Source organism: Balaenoptera acutorostrata, chromosome 10 (assembly GCF_949987535.1).
Source record: "Balaenoptera acutorostrata chromosome 10, mBalAcu1.1, whole genome shotgun sequence".
In the NCBI taxonomy this organism is placed as follows: Eukaryota; Metazoa; Chordata; class Mammalia; order Artiodactyla; family Balaenopteridae; genus Balaenoptera; species Balaenoptera acutorostrata.
The window spans coordinates 62,730,857-62,753,284 of record NC_080073.1 but is presented as its reverse complement, the minus strand read 5'-3'; the positions used below and the strand labels follow the sequence as shown (position 1 = coordinate 62,753,284).

The 22,428-nt window shown below is 38.5% G+C and overlaps 2 protein-coding genes across 2 annotated transcripts in view; both read left to right on the top strand.

The window, feature by feature from the left end:
- Positions 1–7,029, top strand: part of BEND6 (BEN domain containing 6) — a 51,309-nt gene extending 44,280 nt beyond the window's left edge. The window contains exon 7 of the mRNA XM_007186970.2: positions 5,838–7,029. The gene's annotated coding sequence lies outside the window, so the exon portion shown is untranslated. The remainder of the gene's footprint in view (positions 1–5,837) is intronic.
- Positions 7,030–13,183: 6,154 nt separating this feature from the next.
- KIAA1586 (KIAA1586 ortholog) lies at positions 13,184–22,060 on the top strand. The gene is given in 6 exon segments (XM_057554927.1): positions 13,184–13,319; positions 13,839–13,922; positions 17,611–17,691; positions 19,024–20,923; positions 20,926–21,084; positions 21,087–22,060. Coding segments are annotated over 6 exon segments (2,355 nt in total). The 5' UTR covers positions 13,184–13,298; the 3' UTR covers positions 21,197–22,060.
- Positions 22,061–22,428: the final 368 nt, after the last annotated feature.

Here is a 22,428-nt window from a genome sequence, read left to right as displayed (position 1 = left end):
ATCTAGTGGACAGGAGCCCGGAACGCTGCTATACATCCTACAATATGTAGGACAGCCCCCACAACAAATAATTACCCAGTTCAAATGTCAGTTCTGCCAAAGTTGAGAAATCCTGATCTAAATGATTTCCTGGTCACCAAGATGGCAGGGTAGGAAGACCCTGAGCTCACCTTCTCCCACGGGGTACACCAAAACTACAACTGTTTACAGAGCAACTGTCTATGAGAACAACCTGAAGACTAGCAGAAAAGACCTTCTACAACTAAAGATATAAAGAAGGAACCAGAACAAGAAGGGTAGGAGTGGCAGAGTTGTGGTACAGTCAAGACCCACATCCCCGGGTAGGTGACCCACAAAGAGGAGGATAATCACAATTGCAGAGGTTCTTCCCAAGGAGTGAGGGGTCCAAGACCCATTTCAAGCTTCCCAACCCTAGGGTCCTGCACCAGGAAGATAAGCTCCCAGAACATCTAGCTCTGAAGGCGGGGCTTGTGTTCAGGAGACCCAGAGGGCTGTAGGAATTAGAGACTCCGTTCTTGAAGGGCATGTACAGAATCTCAGACGCTCCAAGTCCCAGCTCAGAGGCAACAATCTGAAAGAAGCCTGGGTCAGACTCACTTGCTGACCTTGGACAGCCTCCAGGGTAGGCAGGAGGCAACTGGAACTCCCCTGGAGATACAGACACTGGCAGCAGCCACTTTTGGGAGCTCGTTCTACCATAAGGACACTGGTACTGGTAAGCACCATTTTGGAGTCCTCCCTCTAGCCTATTAGCGCTGGGGCTTACCTGCCCACCAGCCAGTCACCCCTAGTCCTCGGACCCCCTCAGGCTGAACAGGGACCTGGCCCCACCCACTAGCAGGCCAGAACCAGCACTGGGAGCCCCAAGCCCCACAGCCAGCATGCCAGGTCCCTGCACCACACACCAGTGGGCTGGCACAAGCCCCAGGACTCACTGGGCCTTGCAGCCAGCTGACCTGGGACACCCCGGGCCTGCAGCCAGAATTGCCAGGACCCTGCCTCACCCAACAGTGGGCCAGCACCAGCCCCAGGACTCCCCAGGCCTTGCAGCCAGCTGTGCCAGGATGTGGCCCCACCCACCAACAGCTGGTAGCTTCTGTAGGAGGTAGGGCTTGGCAGCCAACTGGACCAGAGGCCAGTCCTGTGTACCAGGGCACCCACAGTAGTCAGCCCCACCACAACAGAGGGCCCACTCAGCCCACATGGGGGCATCCCTATAGCATATAGTTCTGGTGACCAGAGGGGAGTGCGCTGCTGGGCCCCACAGGATGACTCCTACAAAGGGCCACTTCTCCAAGATCATGAAATGTAACCACCTACCATTAGGTTACATACCATACAAATAACATACAAATAACAAAGAGAATTAGGCAAAATGAGGTGACAAAGGAAGAAACAGGATAAAACCCCCAAAGAAGAACTAAGTGAAGTGGAGATAAGCAATCTACCTGATAAAGAGTTCAAGGTAATCATCATAAAGATGCTCAACAAACTTGGGAGAAGAATGAATGAACACAGTGAGAAGTTTAACAAAGACTTAGAAAATATAAAGAAGAACCAAACAGAGCTGAAGAATAAAATAACTTAAATGAAAAATACACTAGAAGGAATCAACAGTAGATTAGATGATACAGGGGAACAGATCAGCAAACTGAAAGACAGAGAGGAGGAAATCACCCAAGCTGAAGAGGAAAAAAATAAGGAATAAAAAAAAATGAGGACAGTTTAAAAGACTTCTGAGACAACATTAAACATACTAAAGTTCACATTGTTGGGGTCCCAGAAGGAGAAGAGAGAGAGAAAGAGGGAGAGAACTTTTTTGAAGCAATAATAACTGAAAATTTCCCTAACCTAGGAAAGGAAACAGACTTCCATGTCCAGGTAGCACGGACAGTCCCAAACAAGATGACCCTAAACAGGTCCGCACCAGGACACATTATAACTGAAATGACAGAAGTTAAAGATAAGGAGAGAATCTTAAAAGCAGCTAGGGAAAACCAATTAGTTGTACACAGGCAACTTCCATAACACTGTCAGCCAACTTTTCAGCAGAAACTTTGCAGGCCAGAAGGGAGTGGCATGATATAGTCAAAGTGATGAAAAGAGAAACCTGAATCAAGAATAGGCCACTCAGCAAGGCTTTCGTTGAGATTTGAAGGAGAGATAAAGAGTTTCCCAGACAAGCAAAATCTAAAAGAGTTTAGTGCCACTAAACTGCACTAACATTTACAAGAAATGTTAAAGGGACTTCTCTAAGTGGAAAAGAAAGACCACAACTAGAAATATAAAATTACAAAAGGAAAAAATCTCACTGGTAAGGGCAAACATACAGTAAAGGTAGTATATCCACCACTTACAAAGCCAGTAGGAAAGTTAAAAGACAAAATCATCTATATCCACAATAAGTAGTTAAGGGGTACACAAAACAAAAAGATGTAAATATGATGTCAGAAACATGACACATGCTGGGGAGGAAGTAAAAATGCAGGGCTGTTAGAATGTGTTTGAACTTCGGAGACTGTCAACTTAAAATAACCACATGTATATATAAAATATATAAACCTCATGGTAACTAAAAGCAAAAATCTATAATAGATACACACACAAAAAAGAGAAAGGAATCCAAATGTAACTCTAAAGAGAGTCAGCAAATCACATGGGAAGAGAGGCAAAAGAAGAGCAAAGAAAAGAACAGAAAAAGAAAAAAGAAAAAGAATGAAGGAAACTATCAACAAAAAGGCAGCCTAATGAATGGGAGAAGAATATTTGTAAATGACATACCCAATAAGGAGTTAATATCCAAAATATACAGAGAACTCATATAATCAAACAGTAAAGAACACACAACCCAATTAAAAAGTGGGTAGAGCATGATACTATACATAGAGAATCCTAAAGATGCTACCAGAAAACTACTTGAGCTAATCAATGAATTTGGTAAAGTAGCAGGATACAAAATTAATGCACAGAAATCTCCTGCATTCCTATACACTAATGATGAAAAATCTGAAAGAGAAATCAAGGAAACACTCCCATTTACCATTGTAACAAGAATAAAATACCTAGGAATAAACCTACCTAAGGAGACAAAAGACCTGTATGCAGAAAACTATAAGACACTGATGAAAGAAATTAAAGATGATACAAACAGATGGAAAGATATACCATGTTCTTGGATTGGAAGAATCAACACTGTGAAAATGACTATACTACCCAAAGCAACCTACAGATTCAATGCAATCCCTATCAAACTACCAATGGCATTTCTCACAGAACTAGAACAAAAAATTTCACAATTTGTATGGAAACACAAAAGACCCCAAATAGCCAAAGCAATCTTGAGAAAGAAAAACGAAGCTGGAGGAATCAGGCTCCCGGACTTCAGACTATACTACAAAGCTACAGTAATCAAGACACTATGGTACTGGCACAAAAACAGAAACACAGATCAATGGAACAGGATAGAAAGCCCAGAGATAAACCCATACACATATGGTCACCTTATTTTTGATAAAGGAGGCAAGAATATACAATGGAGAAAAGACAGCCTCTTCAATAAGTGGTGCTGGGAAAACTGGACAGCTACATGTAAAAGAATGAAATTAGAACACTCCCTAACACCATACACAAAAATAAACTCAAAATGGATTAAAGACCTAAATGTTAAGGCCAGACATTATAAAACTCTTAGAGGAAAACATAGGCAGAACACTCTATGACATAAATCACAGCAAGATCCTTTTTGACGCACCTCCTAGAGAAATGGAAATAAAAACAAAAATAAACAAATGGGACCTAATGAAATTTAAAAGCTTTTGCACAGCAAAGGAAACCATAAACAAGACGAAAAGACAACCCTCAGAATGGGAGAAAATATTTGCAAATGAAGCAACTGACAAAGGATTAATCTCCAAAATTTATAAGCAGCTCATGCAGCTCAGTATCAAAAAAACAAACAACCCAATCCAAAAATGCAGAAGAGCTAAATAGACATTTCTCCAAAGAAGACATATAGATTGCCAACAAACACATGAAAGAATGCTCAACATCACTAATCATTAGAGAAATGCAAATCAAAACTGTAATGAGGTATCACCTCACACCAGTCAGAATGGCCATCATCAAAAAATCTGCAAACAATAAATGCTGGAGAGGGTGTGGGGAAAAGGGAAGCCTCTTGCACTTTGGTGGGAATGTAAATTGATATAGCCACTATTGAGAACAGTATGGAGGTTCCTTAAAAAACTAAAAATAGAACTACCATACGATCCAGCAATCCCACTACTGGGCATATACCCTGAGAAAACCATAATTCAAAAAGAGTCATGTACCACAATGTTCATTGCAGCTCTACTTACAATAGCCAGGACATGGAAGCAACCTAAATGTCCATCAACAGATGAATGGATAAAGATGTGGCACATATATACAATGGAATATTACTCAGCCATAAAAAGAAACGAAATTGAGTTATTTTTAGTGAGGTGGATGGACCCAGAGTCTGTCATACAGAGTGAAGTAAGTCAGAAGAGGAAAACAAATACCATATGCTAACACATATATATGGAATCTAAAAAAAAAAAAGGTTCTGATGAACCTACGGGCAGGACAGGAATAAAGATGCAGACGTAGAGAAGGGACCTGAGGACACGAAAAGGGGAAGGGGAAGCTGGGGCGAAGTGAGAGAGTGGCATGGACATATACACACTACCAAATGTAAAACAGGTAGCTAGTGGGAAGCAGCCGCATAGCACAGGGAGATCAGCTCGGTGTTTTGTGACCACCTAGAGGGGTGGGATAGGGAGGATGGGAGGGAGATGCAAGAGGGAGGAGATATGGGGATATATGTATATGTATAGCTGATTCACTTTGTCATAAAGCAGCAACTAACACACCATTGTAAAGCAATTATACACCAATAAAGATGTTAAAAAAAAATGGGTAGAGGACCTGAACACACATTTTTCCAAAGAAGACATACAGATGGCCAACAGGCACATGAAAAGATGCTCAACATCACTAATCATCAGGGAAACGCAAATCGAAAGCACAATGAGCGATCACCTCACACCTATCAGAATAGCTGTTATCAAAAAGACAACAAATAACAAATTGTGGAGAAAAGGGAACCATCGTACACTGTCAATAGGAAAGTAAATTGGTGCAACTACTATGCAAAACAGTAAGGAGGGTCCTCAAATAATTAAAAATAGAACGACCATACACTCCAGCAATTCAACTTCTGGATATTTTTCCAAAGAAAACAAAAACACTAATTTGAAAGGATATATGCACCCCTTATGTTAATTGCAGCATTATTTACAATAACCAATATATGGAAGCAACCCAAGTGTCCATTGATAGATGAATGGATAAAGAAGATATATATATGACAGAGGCAAGGCAGATTTGGGAAATTTCCTGATACTTAAACAATCAATAAGTGTTACCAAAGAGTGACAAACAGAATTGTTGATAATATTTTAAGATGGGTATGTGGGGATCATTAATTTTCCTTTGTGTGTTTGAGTTTTTTAAAAGTCTTGTGAGATAAAAATATATGTTAAATATTTTAGTTGTTATCTGTGCTGGAATTTTTCTGAATAGATCATAAAATAATTCCTAAGTCACCTCAACAATAATTGTTCTTATTAGCAATTTTGTATTTTTAAGCAAAAGTTTGTAGTTGGCACAAAGATAAATAACTCATACTGTTATTATAACATTATTATTACCTAAAAACTGTTTAAAATACTATAAGAACTCTAACATAAATTTGCTCTGTTTTTGTTTTTTTTTTTACTTGCTTTTTATAGGTATTATAGTTACCTGAAACAAAAGCACCTTCAGTTGAAAATCTAACATTGGATTTTGCTGGAGACTCTGCAGCCTCCCTGGCAGTGAGCACAGGGACAGGTGCAGTGACAGGCTGGGAGACACCTGTGACATCGTTGGGCCGCCCTGATGGAGCACAAGCTTGTGAAGAAGCTGCATGTAGATTTCACCCTCAGTATCAGTGACGCATCAAACCAGAGAATTTCTAGCAGGCCCATGAGCATGCAATATGGTTTCTTGGAAATATGCACTTTCCCGCCCCAAAGTAGTCCTTTGTGCAGCTAACCTAACAGGACAATCAGAGTTCTTATCCTAGCAACAAAAACTTTAACCCCTAAGATTCATCATTGTCCTAATCAATCCCTGTACGTTTATTATTACCAATGACTCTCCATTTTAGCTTTTGGATCTTTAGTATAAGCACATGTTTGGAAAAGTAAACAGTGAAATAATCAATGTTCACAAACATGACAGCAAAATCAGCCTAAAATCTGATAATCATATCTAACGAAGTAATAGAGTTTTGGCAATAAGATTACAGGGTTATTCTGTTACATAAAATTGTGTAAAATAAGAATCTGAAAAAATGAGAACAGCAAGACCTTTTTATTTTAATACTAAACTATTCCACTGTGCTCCTGAAAAAGAAATAAACCCAAGTTTTCATGATTGTTAAAACAATGCATCAACTTTTTAAAAAATCTTTTTTCATGTTTGTTTGTTTACACGCTTCTAACTTTTTATTGCCCAAAGTATATTAAATATGCATGTGTAATACAAAACATCAAACTGCTACATTGCTTAGTTTTAACGGATTTGTTTTCATAGTATCAGAAGAGAAAATAATTGAAAACAAAATCATATGGGTTTAGTAATCACACACATATACAAATACCATTTTGTAAATGAATAAAAGATAAAACATTCTTTATCGACAGGCTTCTCGTTTGATATCAGGTTGTCACACGTGACAACTGTACAATGTCAAGCCATGCTTCTTCAGTGCACAAGGCCATGTTCAAACTTGGAAAGGAGGATGAATATGATGGTTAAAAAGTCCAGTACTGTGGACCCAGGAACATTCCATAAATGTTGCTTGATAACAATGTGGTTGTACAAAATAAATATTCTTAAGGAAATAACTTATGTTAACATTTGCTACTTTTACTTAAATATAAATAAATCCCATTGAAAACATAAAAAGCATTTGCTTTTTTCTTATTAATGTATAAAATCCAGGGAGAAAATCATTTTCTAGGCTGATGGCTTCTTTACATAGTACAGGGGTGCTTGTATCTCTTCAAATTAGAGTTTTGTCTGGGTATACGCCCAGGAGTGGAATTGCTGGATCCTATGGCAACTGTAGTTTTAGTTTTTTAAGGAACCTCCATACTGTTCTCCATAGTGGCTGCACCCATTTACATCCCCACCAACAGTGTAGGAGGGTTCCCTTTTCTCCACACCCTCTCCAGCATTTATTATTTGTAGACTTTTTAAAAATATTTTTAAAAACCTAAAAATATAAAAATAAAAAGCTTCATATATTGAATGATCATATATGCTTGTCAAATAAGAGCTGAGGTGAATTTTTTCTAATTCAGTATCTGCAACGTCATTGTCTGCTCTCTGGGTTTCAATTTTGTGGTCACCTGATAGACCATCTACTGGAAGTGTATGTCCATGTTCATTCTGTGGGCTCTGGTCACTGTGAGGTGGAGCCTGGCCAGGGCTAATCATCCTGGGGATCAATAACAAATATCAGTGCTCCTGTCCCCTGGTCATAGTCAAATATAGGGTCAAAAAGTCAACGTGTCCCAGGAATTCCCAAATCTGAAAATTAACAAAGCAGTTAAAACCTACAGCTAACATTATACTTCATGATGGAAGACTGAATGCTTTCCCTCTAAAGTCAGAAACAAGTCAAGAATGTTCATTCTCACCACATATAGTCAAGATTATTTTGGAGTTTCTAACTAGTTCAATAAACCAAAGAAAGAAATAAAAGGTATTCAGGGAACTTCCTTGGTGGTGCAGTGGATGACTCCACACTCCCAATGCAGGGGGCCTGGGTTTGATCCTTGGTCAGGGAACTAGATCCCACATGCATGCCACAACTAAGGAGCCCGTGAGCCTCAATTAAGGAGTCCATGAGCCGCAAAGAAGGAGCCTGCGAGCCACAACTAAGGAGCCTGCCTGCCGCAACTAAGACTTGGTGCAACCAAAAAAAGAGTCAGTGGAATGTGCAAGGTCTTTAAAAATAAATAAATAAAAGGTATTCAGATTGGAAAAGAAGCAGAAAAACTGTCTTTATTCATAGACAACAAGTTTATCTATGCAGATGATCTAAGGGAATCTCCAAAAAGGTATTAGAACTAAAAAGTAAAAGAAGTGTAAAAAAAAAGAACTAAAAAATGAGTTCAGCAAAGTTGCAAGATACAAGATCAATTTACAGAAATCATTGTATTTCAGCTGTCGGGTCAGCAAGATGGCAGAATAGGAGTTTTCTACCATCATCTTCATCCATGGATGAGACTATCTTTGTGGGAGCCCAGGGGTCCAGCAGAGAGGTTCCAGCACAACATTGAACAAAAAAATCCAAGAATAGATGGACTGAAGATGGTAAGAACAGTTTCACTTTACCCACATCACCACTCCCCCAAGGTGGCACAGCTTAGTGCCAAGAGAAACCCCCTTGGCCCATGATTTCTCCCATGGGGGTAAGTGAGAGGTAGTGAATGAGCTGGCCCACCCAAGCCATGCTGAATGCTGCCTAAGAGGCCCACTTCTTTCTTGCCTACCCAGAATCCCAAAGTATTTGACATGGCTGGATAGGGGAGAGGCTGGGTGCAGGGAAGAGAGATGGGAATTACAGCAACCAGGACTCAGACTCAACAAAGGGCTGAGGATCCTACTGACTGACAGACTCCACCAGGAGGCCTGCCCACCAGCCCCTTGGGACACCTCACATGTAGATCCCCACAAATGGGACACCTCCACTGGTCTGTTCATAGATTGTAAGAATAATACTGTTAAAATGTCCTTAAGTGATCTACAGATTCAATTATAATCTCTATCAAAATCCCAATGGCATTTTCATGAAATAGAACAAACAATCCTAAAATTCCTATGGAACCACAAAAGCCACTGAATAGCCAAAGAAATCTTGAGAAAGAAGAACAAAAGCTGAAGACATCACAATTCCTGATTTAAAGTTATATTACAAAGCTATAGTAATCAAAACAATATAGTACTGACATAAAAACAGACACATAGACCAACAGAACTGTATTGAAAGCCTAGAAATAAAACCACCCATATATCAACAATTAATCTTTGACATGGGCATCAAGAGCACACAATGGGGAAAGCATAGTCTCTTCAATATATGGTGTTGGGAAAACTGGATATTCACATGCAAAAAAAATAAAATTGGACCCTTATCTTACTGTATACACAAAAATTAATTCAAACTAAATTAAAGACTTAAATGTAAATCCTGAAACTGAAAAACTAATAGAAGAAAATGTAGGGGAAAAGTTCATTGACATTGGTCTTGGCAATGATGTTTTTGGATATGACACCAAAAGCACAGACAACAAAAGCAAAAATAAACAAGTGAACTACATCAAACTAGAAAGTTTCTGCCACAGCAAAGGAAACTATCAACAAAACAAAAAGGCAACCTACAGAATGGAAGAAAATATTTGTAAACCATAAACCAAATCTCTTTTAAGAGAGATTAATATCCAAATATATAAGAAACTCATACAACTCAATAGCAAAAAACCAAACAACTCAATCTAAAAATGAGCAAAGGACCTGACCTTATTTTTCCAAAGAAGACATACAAATGGCCAACAGTTATATGAAAAGGTGCTTAATGTCATTAATCATCAGGGAAATGCAAAGCAAAACCACAGTGAGATATCACCTCACCCCTGTTAAGATGGCTATTATAAAGAAGACAAGAAATAATAGGGGTTGGCAAGTATGCGGAGAAAAGGGAACCCTTGTGCACTGTTGGTGGGAATGTAAATTGGTACAGTCACTATGGAAAATAGTACAGAGGTTCCTCAAAAAATTAAAAATAGAACTACTGTACGATCTAGCATATATCTTCTGGGTATATATGCGAAGGAAATAAAATCTGTATCTCAAAGAGATTATGCACTCCAGTGTTCATTGCCCCATTATTATGATAACCAAGACATGGAAACAACCTAAATGTCTGTTGACAGATGACTGGATAAAGACAATATGGTACACATACACAGTGGAATACTCTTCCACCTTAGAAAAGAAGGAAATCCTGCCATTTACAGCAATGTGGATGAACCTGGAGGACATTATGATAAGTGAAATAAGCCAAATACATAAGGATAAATACCACATGATCTCATGTGTGGAATCTAAAAAAGATGAACTCATTGAAACAGAGAGCAGAATGGTGGCTACCATGGGCTGTGGGGGTGGGGGAAATGAGGAGATGTTGGTCCGAGGGTACAAACTTCCAGTTATACGACAGTAAGTTCTGGAGACCTAATATAGATAGCATGGTGACTACAGTTAACAATAATGTATTGTATACTTGAAATTTGCTAAGAGAGTAGATCTTAAGTGTTCTCACCACACACACACACAAAATGGTAACTATGTGAGGTGACAGATATCTTAATTAGTTTGTGGTAATCTTTTCACAATGTGTAATAATATCAAAACATCATGTTGCACACCTAAATGTATACAATTTTTATCTGTCAATTATATTTCAATAAAGCTAGAGAAAAATCTGTTTTATTTCTGTAATAACAATGAACAATCAGAAATTGAAATCTGAAAAATCATACCAATTACAATACCACAAAAAAATGACATACTTAGCAATTAATCTGACAAGATATATAAGATAACAAGATACAAAATACAAGATACAAGATAACATCTGACAGTGAAAACTACAAAACATTGCTGAGATAAGTTAAACACCTACAACAATTAGATAAACAAGAAGATAAAGCTGAAGGACTAACACTACTTGATTTCAAGACTTACTGCAAAACTACAGTAATCAAGACGGTGTGGTACTGGTGTCAAGATAGATAAATTCATTAATAGAAGGTGAATATAATTGAAAGTTCAGAAACAGACCCACATGAATATGGACAACTGGTATTTGACAAAGGTGCAAAGGCAATTCAAATGAAAACTATTCTTTTCAACAGCTGGTCCTGGAACAATGGTATATACATATGCATACCTCACAACATATACAAAAATGAATTCTAAATGGACCACAGACCTAAAATTAAAACCTAATTCTAAAAATTTCAGAAGAAAACAAAGGAGAATATTTGTAATCTTGCTCAGATACACCACACACACACACACAAAAATTGATAAATTAGACTTCATCAAATGTAAGAACTTCCCTTTGAAAGACAATTTTAAGAAAATGGAAAGAAAAGCCACAGACTGGGAGAAAATATTTGCAAATCACATATCTGTTAAGGACTTGTACCCAGAATAAACAATTTTCAAAATTCGATAAGAAAATAAATAACTCATTTAAATAACAGACAGAAGGTCTTAACAGACACTACCAGTGAAGACATACCGATGGCAAAGGAACACATAAAAAGATGCTCAACATTATTACGTTATTAGTCATCAGGTTAATGCAAATTAAGATCACAATGCAACAATGCAGGGCACTTCCCTGGTGGCGCAGTGACTAAGACTCCCTGCTCTGAATGCAGGGGACCTGGGTTTGATCCCTGGTCAGGGATCCCACATGCATGATCCCACATGCATGCCACATGCATGATCCCACATGCATGCCACAACTAAGGAGCCCTGGAGCTGCAACTAAGGAACCCACCTGCCGCAACTAAGACCTGGTGCAACCAAATAAATAAATACATATTTTTAAAAAATATCACAATGCAATATCACTACATACCTATTAGAATATCTTAAATGGAAAAGACCACCCCCTCAACAATTACCGAAATGAAGGGCATGAGCACATTTGGGCTCTAGGCACATACTTGCTGCTGTTTTCCAAGAGCTTAACTGAAAAACTCCCAATGGCAACCTATCACAGTGCGTTTCTACTGAACTCTTACCAGCGGATTAGGAAAATCTTTTAAATGCAAACCTCTCCTAGACATTTAAGGGATTTAGAAATGGTTAATTTACCTGTGGCTTTTGGGGAGATCATCATGGTAGGTCCCTCCTGTTCTCAACTTTCCTCTACAAGCCCCAAATTTAGTTGGAACAAATGCACCTGTAGTTTTAGTGCACTTTGTGAAAATGCAAAGAATATAACAGTGCATCTAATACCACCTATAAACATAATGTCATGTGCTCATTTAGACCGGCTAAAACGGACCTCCGACGAGAAATTAAATGTCTGCTGGGCTTAAATATCACACACACATAAAGTCAGCTTAAACATTAACAAGGGACAATATCTCTACCAAAGAAATACGGCACAAAGTCAAAGTGACTTTGATAACTACTGTTTTCTTATTTGCTCGATGAGAAACTTTGTTCTCTAAAATCAGAGTATGAGACACTTTGTTCCTTGAAAATGTATCAGTAAGAATGAAATACCCCTCTCTTGGCTGGTCTCTTTGATATAGAGAACCAGCCTCATATCTCACACCTGGCACAGGGGTTTCTGGATACATCATTTAGTAACTATCTTAACTTGTAGTTCCCAAGTTACCAAGACCTTTGCAGTCCAGAACTAATGTTGAACTCTTTACACGCGGCCCTATAATTGCTTTTGACCCTATCAGAAGAGTTTCACTGACATTTCACCTACCTACACCCTTCCTTAAAATCTCATAACTCCATTCCTTTGTCTCCTGAGGTCCTTCCGCTGTATGGCCTCGCTCACTGCAGGCCAGGGTCAGAATCATACAGGTGATTCTGTGGGAATACAGGTTCGTCGGACTACAGGTTATCTTAGGCTGACGGGGAACGGAGGAAAAGCTTTACATGTCCTCAGATAATACCTGTTTTCACACATTTTATCTATTAACAATCGTTTGTGTGTTTTTTAAAGAAAACGGTTGGTCACTATTTCACTAGAAAGCATTTTAACACCATTGATCTATTATCTAAACCACAATTTTGTTCTAAAACAGAAAACAGAGAGAGAAGTTGGGAGAGAAAGGTCACCTAATGATTCCACTTGAGCGGCACAAGTTTCTCGAGGAGCGCATGCGCAGTAGCTCAGTCTTCCCGCGCCCCTCCACGCGCGGAGCGGTCTCGGTGCGGCCGGAACTACAGTTCCCAGCGGCCCGCGCGCCGGGCGAGGGTGTCTGGGGCTCTGCGAGGGATGCCAGGGTTCACGGGCCTACTGGGCCGCTGCTCACGGGAAGCGCTTTGCAGCCCTTTCCGCCGCCGGTGGCGGCGGCGGCGGCGGCGGGAAGATGGGAGACCCAGGGTCGGAGGTGAGTAGCGGGCTGGGCCCGGCCTTGTGCAGAGTCCGGGGGATGCTGGGCCGGACCTGGGGTCTGGGGGGCTTAGGGGGCCTGGGGAGCTTAGGGGGTCTGGGGCCTAGGAGGCCTGGGGGTCTGGGGGCTTGGGCCTGGGGGGCTTGGGGTCTGGAGCCTGGCGGACTGGGGGCCTGGGGGTCTGGGGGCCTAGAGTCTGGGGCCTGGGGACCTAGTGGGCCTTGGGGAGAGGGCCCCGCAGCAACAATGGCCGCCCGGCCCGGCTCGGGGACCGCTGCTCGGCGCGGGCGCGGCGTGGGTTCCGAAGCCGACTGCCTCTTGGAGGAGCGTGCTCCCTGCTCCTCGGGGAGATGGGATGCGGAGGGGCCCCTGCGGTCCACGGACGCGAGCTCGGGCTCGCGGAGGCTGGGGCTCCGTTAGGTCTCCTCGAGAGCTTCCGTTTTTCGGTTCCCTTTGGAAAAATCTTCTATAAGTGCGGGGTTGTCTAGATAACAGTGTTTTGGCTTATTTTTATAGATAATAGAATGTGTCCCTCCAGCTGGGCCTGAGGCGTCCGAGTCAACACCGGAGGAAAATGAAGATGACGTTCAGTTTGTTAGTGTAAGTAGCGACGATATTCGGGTTTTTCCGAGTCAGAGACAATGCGTGATAAGCCGTGATGTGATTACCCCTCACCTGTTCGTTCATCATGCAGCAAACGTGTGTGAATGTGTGATAGGGACTGTACACTGTGGAGCAGGGCATAGGAGTAGGGAATTTGCCCGAAGAGGTGACTGAGCAGCCCCAGTAGGCATCACAAAGCCTGTGGCCTGCGGTGCGTGTTGTACCCTGAATCTCGCCCCTCCCCCTGCACTTAGAGCCGTTCATGTGCGCAGGGTTGTGGTCTCCTAAGACTGTTTTGAAATGAGACTAAGAGTAACTTCTAAAAGATAGCACACAGGTTAGGGAGAAGGGGCGGCTAGTGATGAGGAGTGAGGTAGAAAACCAAAAGGGCTGCAGGAACTCAACTTCTGAGCCTGGGTGTCTCCATAACGTGAAGGCGGGTGGCTTGAAGACTTCACTAAGCTCTGAGCTCATCCTGTTACAGCAGAGTCCAGCAGGCGAGGTTCACAATGAAGGGCCCGTATCACCAGGAGCATCCTGTATCTTTCTGTTTTTATTCCCTTTGGACAGTAGTTTTAGCATTAGTAAGTAGAAGTGTGTGGATTCCCGGACCTCACTCCAGACCTATGGAATCAGAAATGGGAGGTGGGGCCCAGGAATCTTCATGTTGGTGCAAATGCAGGGGTGTATGAAGCTGTGAACACACTTTGTAAAACATTGGTTGCAAAAACTGAAGGGGGCGCTATGATACACTTGAGGATAATTTCCACCCCAAACTGTTGAAGTTTTACAAAGGCTCTGCTTAAAGTAGGACCTTAGTTAGCTAGAGAATATTTCTACTGTGAACTACTCTTTTTGAATATTGTAGTTAGTTGAGGTTTGCTACTGAAGGTGTATAATCTTTTTTAAAGGTTTGCCTGTTTAATGTTTGTGTGTTTCTTAGTTGCTGTGGGTTTAAGGCAACCATGTAAATGACTTGTTTTTGTTTTTATATTTATTTTTTTTCAGTTTTCTTTTTTTTTAACATCTTTATTGGAGTATAATTGCTTTACAATGGTGTTTTAGTTTCTGCTTTATAACAAAGTGAATCAGCTATACATACACATATATCCCCATATCTCCTCCCTCTTGCAAATGACTTGTTTTTAAATCAAACAAAATTCCCTCCCTAAAGATTGTGGTAACATTATTTTCATGTTCTAGTAAGGTTATATAGAAATTCTTTACAAGATCAAGATAATTTCCTTGACATTCTTCCCCACAGTAGTGCATGTGGTACTCTTTTCTTGACACTTGGAACTTTTATTAATTTGGGGATACCAAGAAGGATTGTATGCTGACTTTGCCTCCCCATATGGTGAGGAGTAAGCGATGTAGCTGTGGAAATTGAAGAGCCATGATGTCTGTTTTTGTACTGAAAAACATTTGGAAAGAGGATTGCAGGGGTCATTAGGAAAAATAATTTAGGTTCTTCCTGACCGTGGTATAAAGACAATGAATAGGATATGATGACCTTGATGGTGTTTTGTGCAGCTCTAGCTAGGTGTGACACAAGTGTTTATGATTTGTGTGCCTTATTTTGAAAAACAGTAGGATTCTACAAAATTAAGGTTGGAGAAATAAATAGGTGTAATTTTGTGTCATACTCTCAGGATTAAATGCATAATCACGTTGTAAATTCTGACTGAGTTAATATATCAGCTTGTGTTCAGGTGAGGTTTAGGAATCTTAATTTAAATTTTATTTTAAATATAGAGAATTTTTTGTATCTTTGCATCCAGAGTAGTGTACATCCAGCTTGATAGAACCTCTTAGAAATAGCCTTGTTTACAATTAGAGGATTGAAGATTTGACAGCTCCATAAGAAATGAATTATATGCACTGAGTGGAATTGCAGTACGAGAAGAATCTAGTAAAAATATTCCTGTTGCATTTAAATGGTGCCACATAAAAATAATCATTTAATTTTACTTTAAACTACATTCAGATCAGAATTACTTTCCTCTCACCCCATCCTATGCTGGGTTCCATCAGGATGTGTTTATCACTATGTTTTTTATAGTACCATCCAAAAAAGATGAAATGCTACTGGGTACAATGCTCTGCTTGAGGGTTCTCAGATACAAAAATATTTTTGTGTTCTTTTTATATCGTTTATCAAGAAGCATGTTACTACTTGACGTATTCTGGTTTGGATTTCTTAGTTTTATTGTATACATCCTATTTTCCAGCCGCAGTCTGCATTATGGCACAGCATCCTCTTTGTATGCTGCCGTATACATAAGCCCCAAGCTAAACACAATATGCTGAAAGAAAGGAACGATGAAAGTTGGGGAGTACAGAAAGAGCTCTTATCTTTGGTGTAAATTTTCCTGAAGTGCAGTGTACATACAGAAGAGGGCACTTGCTCATTATTCTCCTTGCCCTCACTCTGCTTTAGTATTAAATTACCATTTGTCTGCATTGGTTTTCTCGTTAACTGATCATCCCACATTTCATACTCTCCTAATCTTCTTCTTTTTTTAAAAAAATAATTACCAGTTCAGGGCTTCCCTGGTGGCACAGTGGTTGAGAATCTGCCTGCCAGTGCAGGGCACACGGGTTCGTCTGGGAAGATCGCACATGCTGCAGAGCGCCTAGGCCCGTGAGCCACAGTTGCTGAGCCTGCGCGTCTGGAGCCTGTGCTCCCCAACAAGAGAGGCCGCGACAGTGAGAGGCCCGCGCACCGCGATGAAGAGTGGCCCCCGCTTGCCACAACTGGAGAAAGCCCTCGTACAGAAACGAAGACCCAACACAGCCATAAATAAATAAAATAAATAAATAAATAAAAATTAAAAAAAAATAATTACCAGTTCAAGTTTGTGTTTTATTTTTTAAAATATTTATTTATTTGGCTGTGCTGGGTCTTAGTTGAGGCATGTGGGATCTTCTTTGCAGCATGTGGGATCTTTGTTGTGGCCTGCAGGATCTTTTTTTAGTTGTGGCACACAGCATCTTTAGTTGAGGCACATGGGATCTTTAGTTATGGCATGTGGGATCTAGTTCTCTGACCAGGGATCGAACCTGGGCCCCCTGCATTGGGACCATGGAGTCTTAGGGAGGTCCTGTCTCCTAATCTTCTTGAAGCACAGCTTTAATGTGGTTCCCGTCTCGACACTACTAGTTGATTCCTTTGCCTGTAAAATAAAATCTAGGTTTTCAACTGAGGTATTTAAGGCCTGGTCTATGTTGAAGGTAGTATGTGTGTAAAGAAAAGATTGAAGAGATTTGATACTTGGTTGTGTAAGGATATGGAGAATGAAGCAGAGATATCAAAGAACTCCGTGCTTTTGAGCTTAGATATGTAAAAGATTATTGATAACCATCCCAGTTAAAAAATACTGTACCATGATATCTGTGTTTTTTTAACATTATTCCTGGTCTATTTCCCATTTCCAAAGGAGTACATGGCTTTTCTCCTCTATATAGATTTAGGCTCTTTTTGGGTTTTGTCGTCATTGCATATTGGTCTTCTCTGAATCTTTACCTCTGCTGGTTCTGTTTCTGATTATTTTGCACCACCGGTAAGGCCACCTCTTCACAGGAATTCTTGCTAATTCCAACCAGAAAAACCCTAGTGATTGTAAAGGCACATTTGGTTTGAATGATTGTTAATGACTTGTAAATTTGCTGACTTCCTTTTTAGGAAGGACCATCAAGACCTGTTCTTGAATACATTGATCTGGTCTGTGGTGATGATAAAGAGCGTAGCACCTATCATAGTGATGTAAGTATATTATATTTGTGTTTCTTCAGTTGTGTCATTAAGTGCAGTATGTGCTGGAGGTGGATTGAACTGGCTTGCAAGAATTGTTTGTTAAATTTGAGCTGATGGTTCAACATAGCCGTTACTAAAATTCAAGTATAACTCAGCCATAAGAAAGAATGAAATAATGCCATTTGCAGCAACATGGATAGACCTAGAGATTAACATACTAAGTGAAGTAAGTCAGAAGGAGAAAGACAAACACCATATGATATCACTTAATATGTGGAATCTAAAATATGATACAAATGAACTTATTTACAAAACAGAAACAGACTCACAGACATAGAAAACAAATTTATGGTTACTGAAGGGGAAAGATAGGGGAGGGATGAATTAGGAGTTAGGAATTTGCAAATACAAACTACTGTATATAAAGTGGATAAACAACAAGGTCCTACTGTATTTTGTAATAACCTATAATGGAAAAGAATGTGAAAAAGAATATATATAACTGAATCACTTTGCTGTATGCCAGAAACTAACATAACATTGTAAGTCAGCTATACATCAATTTAAAAATTCAAGTATATAAAAGTTTAAAAGTAAATAGATTATCATTATGTTTAAGGTAATAGATGCTCAAAACTCTTCATACCCTAATATCTACATACTTGAGGTTATTTACATCTGTTGTACTGTGTGGTAGAAATATGGTATAACAATGTGCTCCTGAAGGAAGATGGAAGTGTTTACAGCGAGGTAATTGGCAAACTATTGTACAGAGCAGGGTGTGATTTATTATTTGTTGATTGTCTAAACGGAAGGAAGTGATGGATGAAATGTTAATGCAGATTAAGCCTAAAAACATATGTCTCTAACTACTAGACTCTATGCTATACAAAAAATTGAGGAAATCTTGCAGTATTTGAAAACTCTTCATTGATTCAACAAAGATGTTGATGTTATCATTGATGAATGAGTGGAGTTCTGATATACATCTTTTTTTACATTCTTCTTAATAATGTAAATGAAAGTATCAACCACTCTTCACAGTAGAACTATACTTGTAAATCATATGAGCACCTTTTCTGTTGGATTGGGTGATCATCAAAAGTTCAGTCAGATTTTGTGACATTATTATTGGCTATAGAATTTTAAAAACTGATAGTGCATTTTTCAAGAAATAGCAAGTCATATTGAAGTTATAGGTATAAACTGAAAATCAAGGTAAGTATTCTAGTTTAAAATTTATTTCTAAAATTATATAAAGAAATCATTAACAGAAGTTTTTACATTAACCCTAAAAGTGTTATCATGACTTTTACTTACATGTGTAAAATTATTTTTCAGATTTTGTTCCCTAAAGTGCCAAAACGACAGGGTGATTTATTGCATTTTTTAAATGTGAAGAAAGTGAAAACAGACACAGAAAGTAGCAATAGGAACAAAAACTATCGTGTATTGTCTAAGTCTAAGGAATCAAATTTCAAATATGTTGAACAACCAATCATTGAAGAAAAGCCATCATGTTCATCAAAGGAAGAAATGGATAATCTTGTGCTTCCAGATTGTTGGAATGAAAAACAAGCACTTATGTTTACAGAACAGTACAAATGGCTTGAAATAAAAGAAGGTAAATTAGGATGTAAGGATTGCTCAAAAGTTCGGCATTTGGGATTGAAAGCAGAAAAGCATGTCCATGTGTCCAAGGAGTGGATTGCATATTTAGTAACCCCTAACGGTAGTAATAAAACTACTAGACAAGCTTCTCTGCGAAAAAAAATTAGGGAACATGATGTTTCTAAAGCCCATGGTAAAATTCAGGATTTGTTAAAGGAATCAATTAATGACTCTGTTTCTAATTTAGTGCATAAACAAAATAATAAAAATAGTGATGCTACTGTGAAAGTTTTTAATACTGTTTATAGTTTAATAAAACATAATAGACCTTTATCTGATATTGAAGGGGCAATAGAATTACAAGAGAAAAATGGAGAGGTCAATTGTTTAAATACACGATACAGTGCAACAAGAATAGCAGAGCATATTGCAAAAGAAATGAAGATGACAATATTTAAGAATATTATAGAAGAAAATGCCAAAATCTGTATTATAATTGATGAGGCATCCACAGTTTCAAAGAAAAGGACCCTCGTGATTTATCTCCAGTGCACAGTTCAGTCGACTCCTGCACCTATTATGTTATTTGTTGCTTTAAAAGAACTGGCGTCAGCCACAGCAGAGTGTATTTTCAATACATTATTGAGTACTTTAAATGATTGTGGTTTCACTAATGAATATTTGAAAGCAAATTTAATTGCATTTTGTTCTGATGGTGCTAATACAGTGCTGGGAAGAAAGTCTGGAGTAGCTACAAAGTTGTTAGAAAATTTTCCTGAAATCATTATTTGGAACTGTTTAAACCATCGATTGCACTTGTCCCTTGATGATTCAATATCTGAAATAAAACAGGTGAATCATTTTAAAATATTTCTCAACAAAATTTATTCTAATTATCATCAATCTAATAAAAGTCAAAACAAGCTTTTAGAAAATGTAGCTAAAGATCTTGAAATTGAAATTGTTAAAATTGGCCGGATAATGGGACCAAGATGGGCGGCATGTAGTTTACAAGCTGCTACTGCTGTATGGTGTGCATATCCTGTATTATATATGCATTTTTCTCATTCTCATTCTGGTTTGGCAAAGAGATTATCTAACATTAATTTCTTGCAAGACCTTGCTTTAATGATTGACATTCTTGAAGAATTTTCACTACTTTCAACTGCGTTACAGTCAAGCTCAACTGACATTCAGAAAGCACAAAAATTGATCAAACGCACCATAAAATCCTTGGAAAATTTAAAAATTGGTTCTGGAAAGCATGAATCTCAAATTGAAGGTTTGATTAAGTCAGATAAGTTTAAATATATTTCATTTAATAAAAATAATAAATTTAATGCCCTTCCTAGGAACATGTTACTAGAAAATATAATTCAACACATGAACTTACATCTTTTATCTGACAGGAACCATGATGAAAGTATTTTTAATTATTTTAATTTGCTAGAACCTTCTACATGGCCTTATGAAGAAATAACTTCACCATGGATAACTGGTGAAAAAAAATTATTTCATTTGTGTGAAATTTTAAAATTCGAAATTGATTTGAATGATTTTCGGGAATTTGTAAATAATAATGTAAAGTCAAACAATGTTTCAATTCCTACAACCGTACAAAAAGCTAAAAAGATAGCACCATTGCAGTCAATAGTGCTGAAGCTGAAAGAGGTTTCAATGTAATGAACATAATTTGTACAAGGGTGAGAAATAGTTTAACAGTAGGTCATATATCAGATTTAATGACAATAAGTTTGTTGGGAAAAGAGTTAGCTGATTGGGATGCAACTCCTTTGTAAAATCCTGGTCAAATTGCAATCACAGGTTAGCTACAGATACAAGAGTTCGGCAAAAGTCAACAAAAGCCTATGAGAATCAGTTGGCTATATGGAACGTACAATAAAGAGTATTGTGTGGGAATTCTCTGGTTAGGTCTTGGCGCTTTCACTGCCGTGGCCTGGGTTCAATTCCTGGTCCAGGAACTAAGATCCTGCAAGCCGCGTGGCGCGGCCAAAGAGAAAAGAGTATTGTGTATGATTTTATCATTTATAAATTGTATGCTGCACATCTTTTATATACATACATTTTTATTTCAAAAGCCATTTGTTAAACATTATTCAGCACGTTGCTGTTTAAAAGACATTCTCCAAAGAGATAAAGTTGATTGTTTTTAGGAGCAATGGGTTTTTAGAGGTTGGTCCATGTCTGCTAGAGTTGGGCCAAATACATATTTCAGGGAATCCTATACAGAACATCCAACAATTCCATTTTTGCTTTGTTTTATTTTTTGTGAGGATACGAAAGTGTAATATAACCCAGATAACTTCTAAGCCCTGGAAGTTATATCAAATAAAAGAGAAATGGAATAAAAACTGCAAGCCTTGTGACTTTTGTCTTTCTCATTTCCATGTCTGCACTATCTAATATGGTAACCACTAGCAACATGTGGCTATTAAGCGTTTGAAATGAGTTCAGTAGGACTAAGAAAGTAAATTTTTAAATTAATTTTAATTAAACATAAAAATTAAAGCAGTGTGAAATATTTTTGTTGAACTCAGCTTATTTGTTTTTTTAAAAATACATTTATCCTTGTTATCTTGCTTAAGGTGTGATTGTTGGAGTGTGCTTGTCAGACTCCATGTGCTATGTCTGGTATTACATATAAACATCACTGATTGAGTTGGTGTTGGATTCAGTGTAAATTATTTTTTCCTATGAATCAATGTAACGTAGTGTATTTATCTGAATATTTTATACTGACAACAGGAATTACAGTGATTACTTCTGTAAATAATTGGTAATTGATGTACTTGTTTTACTTATTATTTTTCTAGTTTAGACATGAATATGAACGAACTTTAAATTTTAAAATGAAGGCATACTGAAAAAGAAACAAGTAGAACTGCAGAAGCTAGTCCTACAACTGGGACAGTAAACAAAGTCTGGAAGAAGGTATGTTGCAGATTTCACAGTGAATGACGATTGCAGTTTGTTGTGGCAGAGAAAAACAAGCTATAATTTAACAAAAAATAAGACAGTAAAGTAACAATATTGAGACAGTTCCAGCAAATGCATGATGAATGAGCAAATGAAGTTACCTTTCAAAAGTCAAAAAAGAATTGAAATTTAGTCGCC